Below are 20793 nucleotides of genomic sequence, written 5' to 3' on the forward strand. Positions count from 1 at the left end.
TGGATATGGCTTCATTTACAAGAGCATAATTAGGATGAATCACTGTGACAGCCATTCTGAACTAGGGCCCTGCTATCATGTGTTTTTCTTATGTAACACATAGATATGACAGAGACTCTCCTTCCAGCTTCATTATCACCATTCAGCAGACCCAGCCCAAAGGCCAATAAAACTGACGCAACTCTGAAGGAATCCCTGTTACGTTGTCATACTTTGATTACTTTTCTAAATTAAGTCATCTTGATGGTGCAGTGTTTGGCACTCCTGCAGGCAAAGTGAAATTAACAGATAAGCCAACGTGGTTGGATCAGTTGTCCTTAAACTGTTGGGTAGAGCCACAGCAGGCAGGGTATAGATAATGAAGGGGAGAAAAAAAATGAGCTGAAGCTAAGCTGAATTGGGGAGGGGGTTGTCTACATGTTTCCTTGATGCTGTAAGACCTGCCTTTATATCCCCCTTTTCGCAAATTCATATTTAAGTTAAATTTAAGTTAAATATATGACGTATTTGGTATTTTGGTGTTTGTGCAACTAATTTGAGTCGGATCCAAATCAGAAAAGAAAACATGTCAATGAAGTGAACGTTATTAAGTAGACTGAGCTTCTTTCTTTCTTTCTTTCTTTCTTTTTCCCTTGTAGAAAAAGCTGCCCTTGACCGGGCTGTCCCAGACCATGCAGGAGGGCGGCAGTCAGCTTGGAGAAGAGAGTTTGATTGGGTGAGTTTCCATTGAAAGACCAGTTTCAGCATCGTTTAAGTTGAAAATATCACCTTTTAAATGGGCAAAATTGGTGAACAAGTAAGTGTTTATCAAGATCAGTGTAAAAGTATTTAAATAAAAATGGGATGTGGGATCTAGCTGAAGCTCTTTACATATGTTTTACTCGCTGTGAGGAAAAGTAGTGATAACTGGGATATTTGCATATATGTCTCTGTGCACGTGAACAGCAAGATGATGGATGTGTGTGGCGAAGCCGAGGGCAAGTTGGCTCTTGAGCTGCTGCAGCATGAAATGCAGATGGAGAAAGACATTCTGGATCCTCTCAACCAGCTGGCAGAGGTAAAAGCTCATGCATACAACCATTGATTGGCTTCTTCCTTTTAATCCCTTTAAAATCATGCGCTATATTTTAAAAACAAAGACCCAGCAGCAGAGACATCAAGCTGAACTTTGTGTTTGTGCCAAATTCAACAATGCCTTTAGCACTGTTTTGGGTTCATTGCTATTCTGTATCTTTAAAATTGACACAAGGTTCTCACAGGAAAATTGCTCAAAAGTGCTCATTATACCTTTTGCAGTGCATGTGTAGTCATGTCGTTCTCATGGTTCCTCTTGTTTCTCTCACAGGTAGAGATTCCCAACATACTGAAACAGAGAAAGCAGCTTGCTAAGCTGGTTCTCGATTATGACTCGGCTAAAACACGGTACATTTCCACACAGCCTGATAACAATTTTTTTTTTTTTATTAATAGTCTTTGTATGGCTCCAATCTTTCAAATGTTTCCACTAACATGGTTACTTAAATAATCCTTTGTTCTGCAGGTGGTTACAGGCGACCAAGTCCACCAATCCAGCCATGGCAGCTAAAGTTGACTCGCTCAAAGACGAGATGGATGAGGCACTCAATAAAGTAGAAATATGCAAGGTAGATTTCATGTCACCTCTTTCCCATGAGGCTTGCTGCATAAGGTTAGGATCATATTTGATGAACTGGCTGAACAAAGAAGGCTTTATAAGGGGGAATAAATCAGGACACTGATGCTATGCACATTTTTGGACCGAGTAATTAAAGCTCATAGCTTTGTCATATCCATGTCTTCATGAACAGTTTCTCATTGTTTACCATACACGTCATTCTTTTGTCATTGCATACAGGACCAGCTCTCTGCAGACTTGTACAACTTTGCTTCTAAAGAGGGAGACTATGCACGCTATTATGTGATGGTGAGTGCACCTCAGTTTACTGTTAATGGAAATGCAAATATGGAACGTTCCACTGTAACACAGTTACTAGGCGATGTGTGATAACCAAGTACTATGTTCACATTAGATTTGGTGTATGTGATTTTGTGTGTGTGTTTCTGTATAACAGTTATTAGAGACCCAGGCAGAGTACCACAGGAGGTCTCTGGCAGCTCTGGAAGTAGTTATACCCACCATCCAGACACAGCAAGGTGAACAATAAGACACAAAACATATTATTAAAGATGTAAATAACATAAAAACTTAAACTTTGCTTCTTCTTTTTGTTGCTGATCTGCTGGTTTAGGGTTAGAGAAATAAAGAGTGGCTTGTCATCCTGCTTAACAGTTCTCACAAAGGACTTCACATTATAATTGTTTATTTTGTGGTCCCTTAGCAGGGTGTGCTGTTATAAATTTTGCAGGTTTTCTGTCTTATTGGCTGGTATATATCACAGACTGGTGTGTGTGTGTGTATATTGGCCCCAAACTGTTGAATTTGTTTATGACAAGAAGCTTTTATCTCATTTGCGAAGTGCACTGCTTATTGCAACATAGTGAAACGACTCACTACAATTACATCGTCACATTAGAGGGTTTTTTAAGTGTGTTTATATGAACCTTAGAATCAGCTTTCTGATGTAATCTGATTATAGATTTATTGTTTGTTTGGCCCAGATTTATCCGGATGAAAGCCAGGATAACCGGATTTCAAGTTGGCTTTTTACATGTTTTCATGCACATGACAAAAGAGCAATCGTATCACACAAACATACCTGCAAGGACTTCATTTAAAAGTCTAAATAAAGAATGTGGTATTCCTGTTGTCAGCTGTAGAACTATATAAAAATTGTTGAAAGCCATGAAGTTAACTGCAGACAGTTAGTGAAACGAGTGCCAACGCAGAACATTGCCGATGCTTGTCTCACCTAGACTCCTGGATAGAGAAGCCGGCATTTGGCACGGCGCTGGAGGAGCATCTGAAAAGGACCAACCGTGAGATCGCTCTGCCGATTGAGGCCTGCGTCATGATGCTGCTTGAGACCGGCATGAAGGAGGAGGTACGGATGGAGAGATGGAAGAAGAAAATTGGAGACTTTGCTAAAGTAGGGCAAAGTTGAGGGTTAATTGACCAGAATTTGGATTAAATTTGTACCCATAAACCTCCTGTGTGTTTGAACTGGAAGGACATGTGGGTCATGTGGACTGCGTTTTAAAAATGATGGCATGTAAAGTCTGGAAACATCTGCAGCCAACTTGAGGTTAGCCAGTCTTTGTCCTGTGGGAATAAAACCTCTGTGTGTGCACACACAGGCATCTGTTACCCATTAGTATGATCGCTGTTGCACTCTTGAAATGAAACAGTATCACTAGACTCCCCATGAAGTACGATTCAAGACATTTCTAAATGGAAACAAACCTCTTCTTGCTGTGCATCCGTCTGGTGCTCATCCTGAAAGAGTCACATCTCTGTTGGTAGCAAAAGCATTTCTCTTTACTTTTGCAGACATTCAGTACTCGATTGCATTACTTCTTCTTTTGTGTTACCAACCCAGACTCACTTCTTTAATTTTAGGAGAGAAACAGCCTCCTGTAACCAGGCACTCCTGTGACCTTGCTCTCCCCTTATTTTCTTTTCAGGGTCTATTTAGAATTGCTGCTGGAGCTTCAAAATTGAAAAAGTTGAAAGCAGCGCTGGACTGCTCCACCTCACAGCTCGAGGGCTTCTACTCTGATCCCCATGCCGTGGCTGGTACTACTTCTACAAATCCACAGAAAGTAAAAACATCAGCTCCAGGTCTTTGTCTCATGGCATATATTTTGTTTTTGATACACAGGAGCTCTGAAGTCCTACCTCAGGGAACTTCCTGAACCTCTAATGACATTTAGCCTTTATGATGAGTGGATACAGGCCTCCAAGTAAGACACTGCACACAAAGACACGACTCCTGTAATGTCCTGTAAAACACTTGTGCAGCACTAATAAACTTTAGATTCATGTGAAGTACGTTTGCAGTAACTGTTGTTAATGTTTCAGTACCTTAGACTCTGACAAAAGACTTCAGGCCTTGTGGGTGACATGTGACCATTTGCCAAAGGCCCACAAAGCCAACTTCAGGTACTCTATATTACTCTCTTTTAATTACTATCATTTATGCCAGCCTTATTATTTTTTTTTAAATAACGCTGTTTTTTTGGTTTGTTTTTTAAATGTAACCTTTTTTGTACATGTTTATTCATGTGATTTTGAGCCATCCCTCATTTCTTTATATATTGCCAGAAAAATGGAAAATTGGAGCTGTAATTAGCAAAAGATAAAGATATCATCATTATTCTTGAACAGTTCAGTCTGTGCTCTCTGAGAGTTCTTTTTTTTGCCATTAAGTAGTCTTCAGGAATACTTCTTGAAGGACATTCAAAGCTCTTCTTTTGATGCTGGCTGCCTTTTGTTCTGTTCTGTCAACATGATGTCTGTGTTGAGGTCCAGGCTCTGGAGAGATCAGTCCATAGTTACACTGTTTGTTCTGTCCAGGTGTGGTTTTCCCTGCATTGGCAGCAGGTTTGAGATGATTGTTATGCGGAAAAATGAAGCCGTTGGCATTTGGGCACTTTTCAGATGGTATTGCATGTTGGATCAAATCTGACAGTGCTTTTTTTTTTTTTTTTTTTTGTATTCATAATTCAATTTTGGCAAGATCTCAAACACCACAGGCTAAAATGCGGGGCCCCAAACCACAACAGATTTTGAAGTGGATTTTGAAGTGAATTTCTTGTATAATTTGGCATACCTCCACATATTCCTCCAGTTTGCCTTCTTTAAGCTTCTTGAAACCCACCCCACTTCCACTGAGACCATTTCTGATGAGACTTTAATGGACAGAAGGTGAATCAAATGAATGGGACAGATGCATCACTCAGATGCTGCATCAGGTCTAAAAACTCTGCTGGATTTTTTTTTTTTTAAGTAAATAGCTCTTTGAGAATCATCTTTTTGGTTAAACAATGGGAATAAATTGCCTTTGCAAAAGGCTGCTGGTAACAAATTGGCTCTACAGTTACAGCTTCTTTGTTAGGTGCAAACACAAAAGTGGTTGTTTCTGTGAGTTAAACACCTTCTTTATTTCCCCCCCCTTTTTTCTATGTCAGACTGGTTCAGGAGTCAGAGTTAAGTGGTTTAATACGCTTAACAAAAAAATGAGTGGAAAAAATCGCAACATTAATTTAAAAAATGACAAGAACATCTGGCTCCTTGAAAGCAAAATACTTAAAAATGAGGGTTGGCTCAAGACTTTTGCACAGCACTGTAGCTGAAAAATAGGTGCGTATTTCACCACTGTACCAGATGTGACTTTGATGCTCTAGTAAACCAGTTTCCTGGTTGAGCCTCTCAGGCCACATTCACAGCAAGGCCATAACTTTCTCAAGGAGTCAGAAACCCACCAGGTTGGGGACAGTGTATGATTAAAGGTGGGAAAAATATTTTGGAGATAATTTTGTTTTTTAAGGCAGTTTGTGTCTCCGTTGCAGGTATCTGGTGAAGTTCTTGGCTAAACTGGCTCAGGACAGTGATGTTAATAAAATGACTCCCAGCAACATCGCAATAGTCCTGGGGCCTAACCTGCTGTGGTCGAAGACAGAAGGGTGAGAATGTCGTGGACTGTTCACCTCACTTTTATGTCATTATTCTAAAATGCAAAGCGCGTCGTTCTCTTAGGCTGACTGACCTTCCTCCCGTTCTTATCTCCGTCTCTGTGCTCGTACTCAGGACGCTGGCAGAGATGGCAGCAGCTACATCTGTGCATGTACTTGCCATCATTGAGCCTATTATCCAACACGCTGACTGGTTCTTCCCTGAAGGTGAAACACTGTTGTTGTATTTGCAATAATTCTCCTTCTCTCTGTCTGTTGTCTGCTGTTTGGCGTGCGTATTCTCGATGATATAATCTGCCTGAACCTTTGCAGCGTGTGGTAATGCGTCCGTTGAATGCTGCTGCAAAAGATAACATTTGCATAAATTTCCATTGTTGATTTGTGGAGTTTGCCAGCACTTAGTTTTCATGCAACAATGTTTACGCGCAGGCTCATCCTCTGTGGGTTGACAGTGGGTACTTTGAAAAATGTTGAAGCTCATTAAATTGATGAATAGTAGCTGAAACGGTTTCTCTCCACATTAGCCAGCAAGGCTGTAGCCATGCTCGTGGCTCTGTAGGATGTGGCTGAAGCTCAGAGCACATTGTTAACCAAATTCTAAAATTAGCATGCTCGTGCTGATTTTGCGAGGATAATTTTACCCAGTTCACTATCAAAGCTCAGCTTTAAGTTGTTATGATGATGAAATCCCCAACTATTATTCAGTTGTGGTTTCTATAATGAATTTACTCTGTAACAGCTGAGCAGAGGGTGCATTTTTAAAATAACTTTACTGAGCCTTAAAGAAAAGGATGCAGAGTCTGTAGGTATCTGCTAGTCCTCAATTTTGCTAACTTGAGTGACTAATCTGGACCTTTTGACTCTAGTTTTGAGTATTTTTAATTAAATTATCTGGAGAAAAAAGGCTTATTGTGTGTTACTCTAGTTTCAGTGAGGGAAATTGTAGTATTCTGTTTGTGTGTTGGTTGGCACTTATTAGCTGGTATGTGTATAAGTTATACACCTGTACGGTCTCCTAGAGTCAGCTGATTATAGCACACTCTACAGTCTCTTGAAAATATCATGGCTCCAAGTGGCCAGTGAGTGATGTCACAGAGGCTTTGTGCATCTTTTGTATACAGTCTTCTTGCAAGCTGTAGGTCATTTTTAATTTGCTTAATTTGCTTCTGTCCTCCAGAGGTGGACTTCAACGTGTCAGGCATGTTCTCCTTGCCCAGCCATCCACCCACCCCGGACCCCGAACCTATCCTGGACAGGAAACGCCCCGGCAGCATGGGGCAGGACGGGGACAGTCACACCCCTCGTAAAGACAGGTACCTGTCTCGTCCCAACCTCAGCCTCAGCCTGCCCCTCACCCTGCCGTCCCGTCCCAAGACACTGAGCAGGCAGGAGTCGAGGGGCCCAGCGGTGTCGGCCCTTTATGTCGTGGCCAACGAGTCCATCACGGTCACTGAAACGCCCACTGAAGATCTGCCCAGTCCAGACTTCAAGGCTGTGCCGCAGTCTAACGTAGATCCCACGAATCCAGTTACTAATAAGTGAAATAAGGGAAATGATGCTTTGTGTGATTTGTGCACTACATTTGTTGTGTTTTAAGCTAATCAGTTATATTTTGCTGAGATTCGTCCGTAACATGACCATAACATTTATGAAACACAAAGCCTTTTTAATAATGTTTGGGAATCCATTTTTGTCTCAAGTATTTCTCTTGTGTTACTGTTGTGTACTCTTGTGTTATCTCCTTAATTTCCAATTAAAGCTTAGGTTGCACTGTAGGTTGCTGGTTTTATGTTTTGCGTGGGCTTGCATTTTTGTCATCTTTTTTTTTTTTTTTTTTTTCTCTATTTCACCTGTCGCCGCATTAATGTTGCAGTTCAAAGTTGTTCTATTTTAAAGGTCACTCATGTGGTTTTATGTCCTCTTTGGGTTCTTCTTTCTGAACCGGTTTCGTTCCACTCAGGAAGTGGCGTCTCTTTCTGTCTCGACATCACAACATCTCTCACTGCTCTCGCTGGGTTCTTTCGAGGGGGTTTTTGTTTTTGTTTGTCGTTTTTGTTTTCCTTTGTCTCTGAGTCTCTTGCTCCTTCACTCTTGTCTGATGGCCTGTGGTTTGCCCTCCTGAACACTCTCCCCTCTCCCCCCCTCCCTAGCCCTGTTAACAAACAGCCGGAGCCCGCTCCTCGCAGAACCAGCGTCTTAAATAGAAAGCAGTCACCACTAACCTCACCCACCTTCCAACCCCCATTACCCCCTCTGGAAGCCGGGACTCCTACACAGCTCGAACCCCATCCTCCTCCTCCTCCTTCAGAGGCTGAGCAGCCTGGCTTGAGTGTTGCTGGCGGTGGTGGTGGTGGTGGTCTGGTTGGTGGGGTCCAGGTAGCCACAGTGCAACATCAGGTTGTAACCCAGCTCAGCACAGAGGAGAGCAGGTAAGGAGTGAGCTGAGGTAGCACCGGTACTCCACTGCAGCCAATCATCCGATCCGGAGCTCGCCACCCTTTGTTTGCCATGTATTTGATTAATTTGATTTACTGGACGTCACAAAAAAATCATGAGCATAAAAATGTCTATAATGTCTGCAAGTATTAAATCTGCTTCATTAATTAATAATGTAAATAAATGAAAAACACTGTTATGCTTTGCACAACTTTCCCCCTGCCCTCTGTTTGTGATGATCAACAGAACTCTCGGTTTCTGTTTATAAAGAGAAGCTGTCTTTCCTTCCTGTCTGCTCGTCTGTCTGGTGGTTTAACAACTTTGAAGCTTCGAAGACTTTGTTTTTATGCATGTGTCTCATTACTGAACACTTGTTCCATCCGCTGAATGGACTTCTTTCATGATTTTTGCATCCCGTGCTTTCTTCGTGTGTTTATCGATCCTTTTGAGTCATTCTTTCTGTAATAACCTAATCAAGTATAATTATTCTTTGAATGGAAAGGTGTGCAGTTGGTTTTATGCATGAGCACTGGTGCTGCACTTGATCCTTGAATGTTAAGGGTGTATGACACGGAAATGGATTAATAATTGGAACTGTGGTGTTTTCACAGCCCGGCCCGTGAGCACATGTCCACCCCGCCTCCGCAGAGGAATGGTTCAGCGGTCCATCTCGCTGTAGGAACCCCACACCCTCAGGGAAGCTCCAAAGGGCCTAGTCCACACATGGTCCGCAGAGGTGAGGAAATCTAAATCTGCTATTTTAGTGGTTTAATATAGCAAATGAGATTTAATAAGTACGTTTTCCTCTGAAGGCACCAAGAAGCAAGCCCCAGCCCCACCCAAACAGGCCAGCCCGTTTGCCTCTCAGCTCAGTAACACCCAAGCACCCGGTTCCCCGCAGCACCCACCCATCACGCCCCGTCGTGTCCACAGCAAAGATGCCCTAATCCAAGCTCCGAGCCATCCACCCCCACAGCCGCCTACACCCCAACAAGCCCAGGGAGAGTCAGAGCACTCTCCCCCTAGCAGTCCCACCCCTCCTGACACTCCGCCGCTCTTCCACTCCGGATCTCTCCCTCGACCCTCGAGGCCAGCTCCAAAACCGAAACCCCGTCCCAGCATGCCACCGCCTCCGCAACCGGCAGCAAATGACAGCGGCAATGGCATGTGCAACTCGGCCTCAAAGATCATAACAGGTAAACCAGTCTGTGTCTCAGTTTTTGTTTTTTGTTTTTTGTATAAAATTAATATACTATACTAAAAATATTTTATACTAAAATACAAAGGTTTGCATCATCGACTTAAATGGTGTCAGCAATACAGTGTGGCAGAAATCAACTACTGCAACAAAAACATTACTAAAATAAGTTGTATGTGTACATACAAAGCTTTAACCTCTAAACAGAGTAATCGTTGATTTGGCCACTTTTGCAGTGCAGTGGTTGCAAAGATGTGTGATTTAAATATATTTTTTTAAATGTATTAATTTATTTTTTGTTAACTTTAAAAACTCCACATAAGGGTCGTGCATTTGAAGAGCTACCAAGAAAAAAATACAAGAGTACAGAAGAATATGCAAATTAAATAACAGTACGGTGATGTGACCCCAGATAATAAACCACATAATAAATCATTAATCTGAAATGTATATCTGCTAAAATGACCTCCGAGTAATGGTGAAGTATCATTTTAACTTAACATCTGACCACTTCCACCATGGTTACACTCCACCTTTGAAAACAATCTAGATAAAAGGCAATTGTTGTTTATTCAGACAAGTTTTTGAAGGAAGTTACCAGATCTACTGAAGAATAGATGCTTTCTTTGGTGTGGGGTTTTTTTTGTTGTTGTTGTTGTTGTTGTTTTTGTTGTTGTTGTTGTTTAAATGATTTTCTTTGTGCAGACATTCCCATTATTGAACTCACTCACTTGCTGGCCGTCTGCTGGTACTATATTCACTTCTGTTATTGAGTGATTTCAGCTTCTTCTCGGAGCAGTGCTATATTTAGCTCAGTGGCTTTTGGTTTCACTGTCTCATTTTTGGCTCACACACTTACAAACGAGCTGTGGTGATCTGATGCATGACGGCATATGTGTAAATATTGCAGATGTCTGAGCTGCGGGCCTGCCTGTAAGATGAGCTTTGTAAGGCAGGTAATGGTAAGGATCTGATTGGCTGATGCATTAACCTCGGTCTGTGTGTACTGCATGTGCATCTGTCTGGGGGAGAGAAAAGTGGCGTGTGTGGGCGTGCACATATACATTTATATGTAGGCTTGGTGCTTTTGTCCTAGGCTTTAGCTATGCTTTGCAACAACACTAACATGCTTGCAGTTTTTTGTATTTGTTGTTACTAACAGACTGTGTGTGTGTGTGTGTGTGTGTGTGTGTGTGTGTGTGTGTGTGTGTGTGTGTGTGTTCTCTTGAACAGATTTTTTTTTATTTTTTTTTATTTTTTATTTTTATTAATAATTTGCATTGCATTTAAAGATTAACACACCAAGGAAACTCTCATGACTGCCACACCAACTAAAAAGAGTTACTCAAGTAGTGCTGGTTAGAATAGATTTATTTATGAGAGCAATCCTTGGTGTCTTGCTGTGTGTGTGTGTGAGTGTGAGCTCCCCGGTCTAAAACTGAGTGTCTATATATGGTTTGGTTTATTGATTTGTTTGCTGATTGGTTCCCTTCAACATCCTCTCCAGAAGGAGGCCTGGTTCTAAAGGGGATTGGAAGAGCCATCATTCCTGAGGTGATTGAGGATGAAGAAGGGGAAAGCTCTGCTGGTCAAGAGCCTGCCACCGCCACTACTACCACTAACACCCCCCCAGCCCTGAACCCAGACCCCAGCATCCAGACAGAGAGCACCGCTTTTTAAAGTCTGGGCTTGACTGTTTATGATCAAACATAAGACGGGGTAACTCAAAATGAAATCGCTCCGGCTCTTCAAGTACCGCTCACATGATGTCAGAGTGTCGCTGGAAACGAATGGCTGCCTTTTCCTCTGCTATACTGACTCACACCAGAAACCTCATCTTAAGTTAGTCGTTCAGACCACAAGGGCCCTGTCCAGCTATCACTTTCCACATTAGACTGCACATTAAACGGTTTGCTCCACATACTGCTTGGGTATTCTCTGATTGGACTGCAGGGCCTTGTGAGGAACAAGGCTAGCGGGGCTTTAACATAAAACCTCAGCAATATCGCAGCTGGCTTCAGAATGCTGGTAAAGTTAATCTTTTTATTTTTTTTAAAACTATTACTATTAAATCTTCAATTATGCAAATACTTCTTTAAAATGTGAATCTGGTTTTACCACATAAACCCAAATAAAGAAAAATTTTCAGTGAGTAAATAATTCCCTCATGTCCACAGCAATACTATGAAGGACCAAAGGAAATGACTGTTAGCCAAAGCAAACTGAGTTCAAATGTTGAGCCATTGTTATGGTTGCTAATGACCAAATATTTTAGTGTGAGTGCAATATAACAGTTTCTCTTCCACTGCTGTCCCATCCCAGCGTGCACACACTGCCATTTATTAGTTATTCAGGGCAGTTTTCAGTTTGAATTTTCTTTGATTTCCATGGACCTGATTCACAAAGCTGACAAAAATATAACTGATTTTTTTTTTCTCCTGCTAAATGTAACTGATTTTTCTATCACACTCAAAAGCTATGACCAAACTCCAGCATGTGATTAAAATTTGTAGAATTTTTTTTTTTTTTTTTTTTTTTTACTATGGCTCATTAGCTTTGCCTTATTTTCAGCTTTTTTTTTTTTTTTTCTTTTCTTTTTTTGGTTGTTTAAGCATTTTTATGGTGGTTCTTCTGCACAAAATGCACTGCGCAATTCGTTTTTGATCTAAATAAAGATTGTTCAACAGTTTTTTATCTTGAATGATTTTTTTTTTTTTATGTCAAATATTATTGCTCATAAATGGTCTCTTCTTTGGAAAAGAAAAAAACAAGTTGCCTGCACTCTGTCCATTGAGGGGGTTTTTTTGTTGTTGTTTTTTAAGCAACAATTGACATGACATTTTCATATGATTCGTATTACAAAAAGTCAACCACATTTTTATAATTTTTAAGATAAAACTTTACAAAGAGTGAAAAAATAAAACATTCAAATCTCTACAGTCTTTCATGCAGCCCATTCTTTGTCCATTTACTGCCCATCAAGCCCAGTAACCAATGATAAAGGCGGTTACAGAGAGGCAAATGATGAGGTTTGCATTAACAATGAGTTGTAGACGAGGCTTTTCCTCCAGAGAACAGATCGTTTGTTCAGGTGCAGGAAGCGGAGCGGGATCAGCTTCCTTGTTCCGTCTCTCCATCCCACACAGCCAGTAGAGGGCAGACATCAGCTTGGACTGACTGCGTATACTGCTGGCAGACGATGCTGAATCTAAAGGGTTAAAAGGAGAGAGGGAGGGGAAAAATAACTTGGAATTGTCTCATAGATGTGTTGAGCTGAAGAGTTGCCAAATGGAAAAGAGAGCAGGACAGAGACCCACCTTTCCTGTGATGACACGCATTTCCATTGCTGCTTCCCACCTCTCTCCTAGTGGCTCCCACATCATCAGTCTGAATAGCAATTACATCTAATGTTGTGCTGCTTTGCTCTGATGCAAACACCTGCTCTCGAGGCTTTGCTGGGTCGAGTCTTGTGAACCATGTGAGTCGACTAATCTGTTTTTGTTTTTTTTGTTGTTTTTGTAAAGAAACAAAAGTGACAGTCAAACTTTCTGAGAGTTAAAGAAATCTATGTATTGTAGAGAGGTGCGAATTACACTACATATGTTGAAATGTTCTCTTCAGACTTTAAAAGGTAATTAACAAGACAGTCTCATTATAAATGTACCCTGAGGTATTATTGACACCTAGTGGTGCTACAGAGCGATGTTATGAGCTGATCCTTGTAATGTTTCCATCCATCCATCCATCGCTCATGTCTTAGCAAAAGTGTGTTTAAAGACAGTCGGCATTTTCTTGAAAGTTAACAGTGGCTTCACCTGCTCTGGTTTTGGCTCCTCTGTAGCCAAGCTCACTACAACCACCACAAAGAGGGTAATGAAGGACAGCAACATGGAGAAGTAGAGGTAATGAACATATTTTAACACTGCAGGTCTGTCGTCCTCTTCATAGCACAGTGGAGCAGGGTAGATGAAGTCCAGTAACATACGAATACACCCGACCACAAGGCCAATAGCCAGGCCCCAGAAAGCACCCTGCACCAGGGAGGGAGTCAAACATCAGCATTATACACAGTATAATGGAACATGAATATACACTCAACGGCCACTTTATTAGCTACACCTCACTAATGCTGGGTTGGACCTGCTTTTTGCCTTCAGAACTGCCTTAACTTCTTTAGGGCATAGATTCAACAAGTTGCTGGAAGCATGCCACACCAAACAGCAACTGTGCCAAGTCACTTAAATCTCCTTACTGTCACATTCAAGTTCAGCAAGTCGTCTTGAACACGTCTGTCAGTCACATGGCAGCATTTAGTTGTTGCCATGTGAATGGCTGTTTAGATATTTGCAGTAGCGAGAAGTTGAACAGGTGTACCTAATAAAGTGACCAGCGGGTGTATTTTCCATGAATTACTTGATCAATCGCAAGAACATTCTGAAGAAGAAGAAAAAACAGCTTGCCTTCTCATTGGTCCTCTTCCAAAAGCAGCCCATGAGGAAGATGATGGAGACGGGGGGCTGGAGGTAAGTGCTGATGGACTGGATGTAGATGAAGAGCTGGCCACCCTGACTGGCCTGGACGACTGGAATCCACAAAACAGACACCACAACCAACACAAGCACAAACACTCTGCAGCACACACATCAAACCATAAAACGGGCGTTATGCAATAATAATGAGGTTCTGTAATGCACAGATTTGACAAAGAGCAGAAAACTAAAGGCGCTGGAATCTAAACGACACAATGCATTTAGCCATTATTGAGTAAAGTTTGGTGGATGAGCTCACATAAAGGGCCTTATACAAAGCTTTCTCAGACAGGACCACTTTAATTAAAGTAGGTTGTTATTTCCATCTGCTGTAATTCATATATGAGCTCTCTTATGGGATCACCCCACTCTTTCATTTTGCATGCATGCAAAGCTGGAGGCGGGGAGAGCAACATCAAAACGCCTCTTACAGAACAGAGCAGGCATCAAAGACCACAAACATTACATTCATTAAGTCAGACAACATAAAAAGAAGGAGCTGAGGTGGGGGTGGGATTCAAAATAGCTTGCAGAGGCAGCAGCAGCAACTTAAACAGTGTCCCCTGTGTGAGATTTGTTGATTGAATCATAAAAGTATACGCAGGTTGGCATTAACAAGATCGACTTACTGAACTAATACTATGCTCAGTTTTCCAAATGTAGATGCTCTAAGTAAGAATAAAGTGCAGAAATGCTTTTCTGCTCAAATTTCAGTCTCAGCATACGATATACATGCTGCATGTTTTATATCAGAATGCCCTGACGTGGTCACATACCTGCCCACAATCATGAGCTCCCATTCAGAAGCACGGGATCTGAAAGTCTTCCACAAGTCCATGGTAAAAATGGTGCTGGCACTGTTAAAGATGGAGGTCAGCGAAGACATGAGAGCAGCAATCATCACAGCCATCATCAAGCCCCGCAGTCCTGGGAGGAAAGACGCACCGTTACCATAAAAGACTCGTCACGTAAAGCATGAAGAAGGAAACGAGGTGCAGCAGAAAGAGTCTCTCACCTGCAGGAAGAAGCTCCATGACCAGTTTGGCATAAGCGATGTCTGAACACCCCACTGGATTGCCACAAATCTCTCTGCACACCTCAGGTTCTGCACAAGCCACTTCGTCTATGCACAGTAGAAACACACACGCGTCAGTCAAACTCAAATATCCACAATATTTTTGTTTAGTGTTACCTAAATACCTCACACACTTTCAGCACCATTATGGAGGCTAATGTTATAATATGCAGTAAGGTCAAACACAGTATTCCAGCTGCAGCATACAGTTCTCACTATACCTGTGTAAAGTATCCTGCTGATCATGCCGGGGATCATGATGGCAAAGAAGGGCAGAACTTTGAGGTACGCAGCCAGCAGGGAGCCTCCTTTTGCATGGGTCAGGGTCTTGGCAGCCAGAGAGCGCTGCACAATGACCTGCAGAGAGTCCCGAATTAAAAGCTGACCAATAAATATACATATAAGTATATATATGTAAAGCAGGTAACTACATATCTGTGAAGTGTAAGCCAGAATGGAAAACCACAAAGCTTACTGCTATCACTCAGGAATTTATAAGATATCAGGGGCTAAACAGATGCTGCTGTGTATCTGGAAAGACTGTAAATGCTAATGAAAACTAACCGTGCTTTTTCTTATCTCACTTCAGTTGGATCTTTGAAACATGCCAGCTTCTTTACGGAGTAATTCTTAAGATGAGGATTTTCAGATTAAAACTCTCTGAGTACTTCAGAGAAAATTTTTAATCGGCATCAACAAGATGTAAAAGCTCTAAGTTGTACTTTTATATTTTATAGATGAAAGATCTCTTGACATCTTACATCTTAAATTCATTTTTTAATGCTGATGTTGGTAAATCAGGGCTCACGAGCTCTGAACTGCCCTCACTGTAGAAACGAGGTTTGCCTATGAAGTCTTTGATTTGAACTCTACCGATTAAACACTCTCTGAGGGGAAAGCTTCCTTTCATAACTTTAACTTTCATAACTTTAGCTTTGAAAATCACTGACCTGATCAGAGCACCAGTACCACATGGAGGGGATGGACATGCCGACAATAACACCAGGCCAGGGGAGGTCAGAAGTCACCGGATCTCTGAATATGTGGAAAGCATCTTCTCGGGGGATGCCACAGGTCGAGTTGGGTACACGAATTGATGGGATGGCGTTGCCGTAACCCTCCATGAAAGCATTCCAGCCTCCAACCTCCACAAAACCTACACATAGAGACTAAATAGATCAGCTGGATCATAAAGGGTTGGAAACTGGAAGCTGTGATTTTCACTCATATCCTCACTTACTGAAGCCCATGAGGGTCAGAGCTCCTGCCAGCATGATAGCAGTCTGAGCTGCATCTGTATAGATAACTGCAGCCAGACCACCTATGAACAGCAAACAGCACATTATGCACTTCTAGAAGCTGGTAAAATACAGAACAGGCAACATGAGTGGGACTTTAGCTCACCTGCTACAGTATAGATAGCAGTGACTAACAGCAGCAGCACCACAGCCAGGTAGATGTTCCATTGTAAAGCAAGCTGAATGAACAGGGCACCTGCATACATGTCAACCTGGCCAAAAACACACATAGGTTTATGCTAATAAACTAGAAAGAAATTAAGCCAGACAAAGCTTCACAAAATAAATCACTATTGTGGATTATAGCCTACCGATATTTTTGTAAAGATGTAAATAAATAAGGAAAGGATGGCTATAAACAACTGAGTTCTTCTACCACCAAACCGCCTCTGCAGATACTCTGGCATCGTTGTCACCTGTAGAAGAAATAAGGTCAAGCTCTATGAGATCACGGGGGAATAAATGACCAAAATCATGCATGCAACAACTTATTGTTTCTTTTTTTCAGAGTGTGTGTAGAAAACTCACACCAGAGGCAATATAAATGGGCAGGAAGAGCCATCCCAGCAGCAGTACCATCATCATACCCTGTCAGTTAACAAATATCAGCACCATCAAGAATTTAAACTTATTAATATTTCATATCAAAGTTATTTTTGACAGATTATTTTCTTACATTCCACTCGTATGCAATGGCACCAATTCCCGCTGCGGCTCCTGACCCTGCCAGGCCGATGAAATGTCCACTGCCAATGTTACTGGCGAACAGCGAAGCACCCACCTAAATATAGATGAGAGTCCGAATCAGAACATTTTGCCTCCATCTGACTTTTAAAGTGTGCTCTAGATAGAGTTTCTGCACAACTCACCGGCCACCAGGTCATGTTCTTCCCGGCTAAGAAGTATCCATCCACCGTGCTGCGCTTTGTCCTCCACATGGACTGGAAAAAACATGGGAAATGTTATAGAACCTCTTAAAGGTAACAGTAACAGAAGACCTATTTATTCATAATGCTGAGATGGAATCTATTTGTAAGATAGAGATTAAGTTAAAAGGCTTCTAAAACTTATAAGACAACATATCTCAGGGACCACAAAACCCAAATTTCGCTGCCCAATCCCAAATCTAAACATCCCTCGTATCGTCTGTGTATAAATTATCACAATGTGTCTGCTTCTAAAGATCCCGGCTGGCTTTCAGACCCACCGGCTCACTTCTTTTAGCTTGTAGAGCCACAAAATCCACCCATGTAGGGGAACTCTATAGCTTCATGTGCCTTCATGTGTCAACACAGGTACCTCAAATCCACCTTTTTACATTTAGAGGTGTTTTTTTGTTGTTATCAACAAAAAAACACTGCATTCTTACTGTTGCTGGACAGTAATATGATCTTTAATCTCCATTTATGAGCATCCAGGTTATCAAAGGAAGTTAATTATAGGAGAAGGGCAAGAAAAGGGGCAATATAAAAAAAGTGGAATGTAAATTCTGATAAAGCTTGATACAGATCACTCTGCTCTCATTGAAGGATATTTGCCGATTGCAAAGATTAAGTAAGAAAAAAGCACTGATACAGATACTATACAGAGGTCTTCACAATATGTTTTATATTTAAAGGCATTAGATCTGAATTTGTTTTAGTTTGTATGACAAAGAATACAGATCGCCATGTAAAAATGTTGGTATCATTTTCTGTGCTTACCCATAGGCCGACTCCCAGCACCAGTAGAAAATAGATCACCAGCACCACTATATCCACGGTGTCAAGCGTACTGCCATGCCCTGGAGATGGCGATGTGGATGGGGATGGGGGCACGCTGGTCCCCTGGCGTTCTACTGGAAGGTCAAAGGTCATCTGGAATCCAAGAATTTAAAGTCAGTCTCAGGAGCCGACAATGAATGAAGTAGAAAATTCTTTTCACCTTAAACACAGACATAAAATCCAATTACCAGACTTTTTTTTTTTACACATTGCTAGAACTGGGTTGGACTGGCTTTTTTCTTCATGGCATAAATTCAGTTAGTTTAGCAAACGTTTCTCAGAGATTTTGATCCAGATCGACACGAAAGCATCACACGGTTGCTGCAGATTTCTCAGCTGACCGTATGTGACAGGAATCTCCTGTGCCACCACAGTCTGAACTGTTGACAGAGTGGATCCTTGCTTTCATGTTGTTTACACCAAATCTTTTTTTTTTTCTTCTTTTTTTTTGAAGGGATGCCAAATGCTATAATTTTTCTGTAAAGCAAATTTACCTTGCCTATGGGTATAAATAAAGTTACCTTGACCTTGACTCTACTATCCAAATGTGCAGCAGAAATCAAGACTCATCAGACCAGGCAACATTTTTACAGTCTCGTTTTGTCCAATGTTGGTGAATCCATGTGAACTGTATCCTGTTCTTAGCTGACAGCAGTGGTATTCGGTGTGGTCTTCTGCTACTGTAGCATGTCTACTTTAAATGTTTGACATGTTGTGTGTTCAGAGAAGCTCCTCTGCATACCTTAGTTGCAACAAGTGGGTATTTGCCTTCTTGTCAGCTTGAAGCAGTTTGGCCATTCTAGTCTGAGGCATTTTCTCCCAGAGAACTGCTGCTCACTAGATATTCTCTCTTTTCTTGGACTATTCTCTGAAACCCTGGTTATGTGGGAAAATCCCAGCAGATCAAAAATTTCTGAAATATTTAGATGAGCTCATCTTGCACAAACAACCTTAATAAAAAAAAAAACAACCCTCCATTCCGATGCTTGGTTGGAACTTCAGCATGTCCTCTTGATCACTGAGTTGGCACAGTTGCTGCCATGTGATTAGATGATTAAAAATTTGCCTTCATGAGCAGTTGTGCAACCCAATGTGTACCTAATAAAGTGGCCAATGAGTATATGTACGCGTGTGCAGTTGAGTTGACCACCATGTCAGACAGACTGCTTTATACAGCACCAAAAGTACTCCACTCTTAAACACATCTGCTGGCTTGTTTAAGACTTAGTCAAAGTTGCTCCAATATAGTAGAATTAAAAATGACAAACCAGCTATATCTGAGATAACGGCAACAACTGCAGCTCGCCATTTTACCCTCTTAGGCTTTCTGTTGGATATTAATTGAATAAAACAAGCTTACCTTTCAGTACACCGTCACACTTTGTATCATTCCAGCTGGGCTCTCTGCAAGTCAACTCGTGCAAGCCAACCGATTCACAAATGTGTCACGAATGACTTGGGAATCAAAGCTTCTTCCACTTCCATTCCAAAAGATCAAACTCCACTTTTACCTCGTCCACGACACGGTGTAGTTAAAATGTAAGAGATTTATTACTCCACACAGGGAAGTCTTTTCACAACAGAGTCCCGTTGCCAGCAAAATAACTGTGATTGCTGAATGTGTTAAATGCATGTAAAATACACTAAAGATGTGGGCAGTGATAGTATGCTATCAAAGTAACATTGAGATTGTGTGTGTGTGTTCACGTCCAGGAGAGAAAAATGCAGATACAGGCTTATCTTACAAAGACAAATGCTCATTAACACTGCACCTCAGTAGCAGAGATTAACTGGTTGCAGCAATGCCATGTGGAGCAGTAATCAGGTTGTAAGGACACGGGTATATGAGGTGTTTGATTTTGCCCTGGCATAAATACAGTCCATTCAGCATTCCTGTATAAAGACAGCTTAAGTTCTGAAGAAGACATTCACCCAAATGTGGATCTCACACAGCTCTTTATATTTGTCAGATTTAGATTACAATACAAAACACAGACTTAACACTTAGTAGGCCTTAAATGAACGCCAGTGCCTTAGAGGTTTACATTCTGTACTTTAGCCAGAACATTACAACTTATACCATTAGAAAACAAAGGTTTTACTGACTGCACACATGACTGTTACCGTAATAATTTGTCTTATGATTTCAAAAAATATTAGCTATAAGCTTCAGTTTTTACAAAGCACTGGAATATCTGAACAGCTGGTATACTGCATTATTAGTTGTGTGTGAAAATGATATCAAATGCTGCTACACGATATGATATTTCGCCCTCTCAGTGGTATAACTCTATGGTCCCATCATATCATACATTCAGTAAAAGAAATACTTGGGTAATACATTAAAGTAACAAAGTGCTTTATAAATTGTAGCGTATGTTTTCTTCATATTCTGGCTTATTCTGTACAGTCCACACGCACAATATAATCCCTATTTACACTTTAATAGATATAACACCAAACAGTGGACTACAGTTAAACATTCATTTATTGCACAGTGCCCGCTGTAAGATCCACATAATCCCACTTCGGCAATCTGTTATCAGTGTCTTCGAGACTGGAGCCAGTGTCACCTTTATATACGTACATGTTGGTAGGATAAGAAGTAAAGCATTATATAGGAGCAATGCAGAAACAAAATGAACAATCCAAAAAATAAATAAATCCTACTGGTATATTGGCACGGTTTGAGATGGAAAATTCCACCAACAGTGACTTTGAGCCAATGATTCATATACACAAGTTGGTAGGGTCAGGAGTTAAGCATTATACAACAGCAATACAAAAAAAAAAGTCTTACCACCACAGCTGGCATGGTAGAAAATGGAAAATTCCACTGAAACTAAAGGAGTGCTGCAAAGAATGCATCCTAAGCTGAGGACTT

The 20793-nt window shown here is 41.3% G+C and overlaps 2 protein-coding genes across 6 annotated transcripts in view; one reads left to right on the forward strand and one right to left on the reverse strand.

Moving 5' to 3' along the window:
* Window positions 1–11933, forward strand: part of arhgap17b (Rho GTPase activating protein 17b) — a 25368-nt gene extending 13435 nt beyond the window's left edge. The window contains exons 4-21 of one of the 5 annotated variants that reach the window (XM_040051371.1): window positions 639–715; window positions 946–1057; window positions 1346–1422; window positions 1541–1643; window positions 1874–1942; window positions 2091–2172; window positions 2893–3020; window positions 3601–3712; window positions 3798–3879; window positions 3998–4078; window positions 5488–5601; window positions 5726–5817; window positions 6788–6923; window positions 7761–8039; window positions 8658–8782; window positions 8859–9242; window positions 10155–10206; window positions 10752–10865. In XM_040051371.1, the coding sequence (XP_039907305.1) occupies window positions 639–715; window positions 946–1057; window positions 1346–1422; window positions 1541–1643; window positions 1874–1942; window positions 2091–2172; window positions 2893–3020; window positions 3601–3712; window positions 3798–3879; window positions 3998–4078; window positions 5488–5601; window positions 5726–5817; window positions 6788–6923; window positions 7761–8039; window positions 8658–8782; window positions 8859–9242; window positions 10155–10162 (2061 nt within the window). In that variant the 3' untranslated portion in view covers window positions 10163–10206; window positions 10752–10865. Of the gene's footprint in view, window positions 1–638; window positions 716–945; window positions 1058–1345; window positions 1423–1540; window positions 1644–1873; window positions 1943–2090; window positions 2173–2892; window positions 3021–3600; window positions 3713–3797; window positions 3880–3997; window positions 4079–5487; window positions 5602–5725; window positions 5818–6787; window positions 6924–7760; window positions 8040–8657; window positions 8783–8858; window positions 9243–10154; window positions 10207–10751 lie in introns of all 5 variants that reach the window. The other 4 variants (XM_040051380.1, XM_040051368.1, XM_040051359.1 and 1 more) reach the window with 4 other exon arrangements.
* slc5a11 (solute carrier family 5 member 11) lies at window positions 11931–20781 on the reverse strand. The gene is made up of 15 exons (XM_040051402.1): window positions 17850–20781; window positions 17016–17087; window positions 16823–16927; window positions 16675–16734; window positions 16458–16562; window positions 16253–16358; window positions 16089–16169; window positions 15799–16004; window positions 15070–15205; window positions 14789–14896; window positions 14550–14700; window positions 13705–13873; window positions 13060–13275; window positions 12562–12736; window positions 11931–12452 (listed from the first exon to the last, which is right to left on the reverse strand). The coding sequence occupies exons 1-15, from the start codon at window positions 18000–18002 to the stop codon at window positions 12223–12225; spliced, it is 2073 nt and encodes a 690-aa protein (XP_039907336.1). The 5' UTR covers window positions 18003–20781; the 3' UTR covers window positions 11931–12222.
* Window positions 20782–20793: the final 12 nt, after the last annotated feature.

This window comes from Simochromis diagramma, unplaced genomic scaffold (assembly GCF_900408965.1).
Source record: "Simochromis diagramma unplaced genomic scaffold, fSimDia1.1 OVJJ01000321.1, whole genome shotgun sequence".
Taxonomy (NCBI): domain Eukaryota; kingdom Metazoa; phylum Chordata; class Actinopteri; order Cichliformes; family Cichlidae; genus Simochromis; species Simochromis diagramma.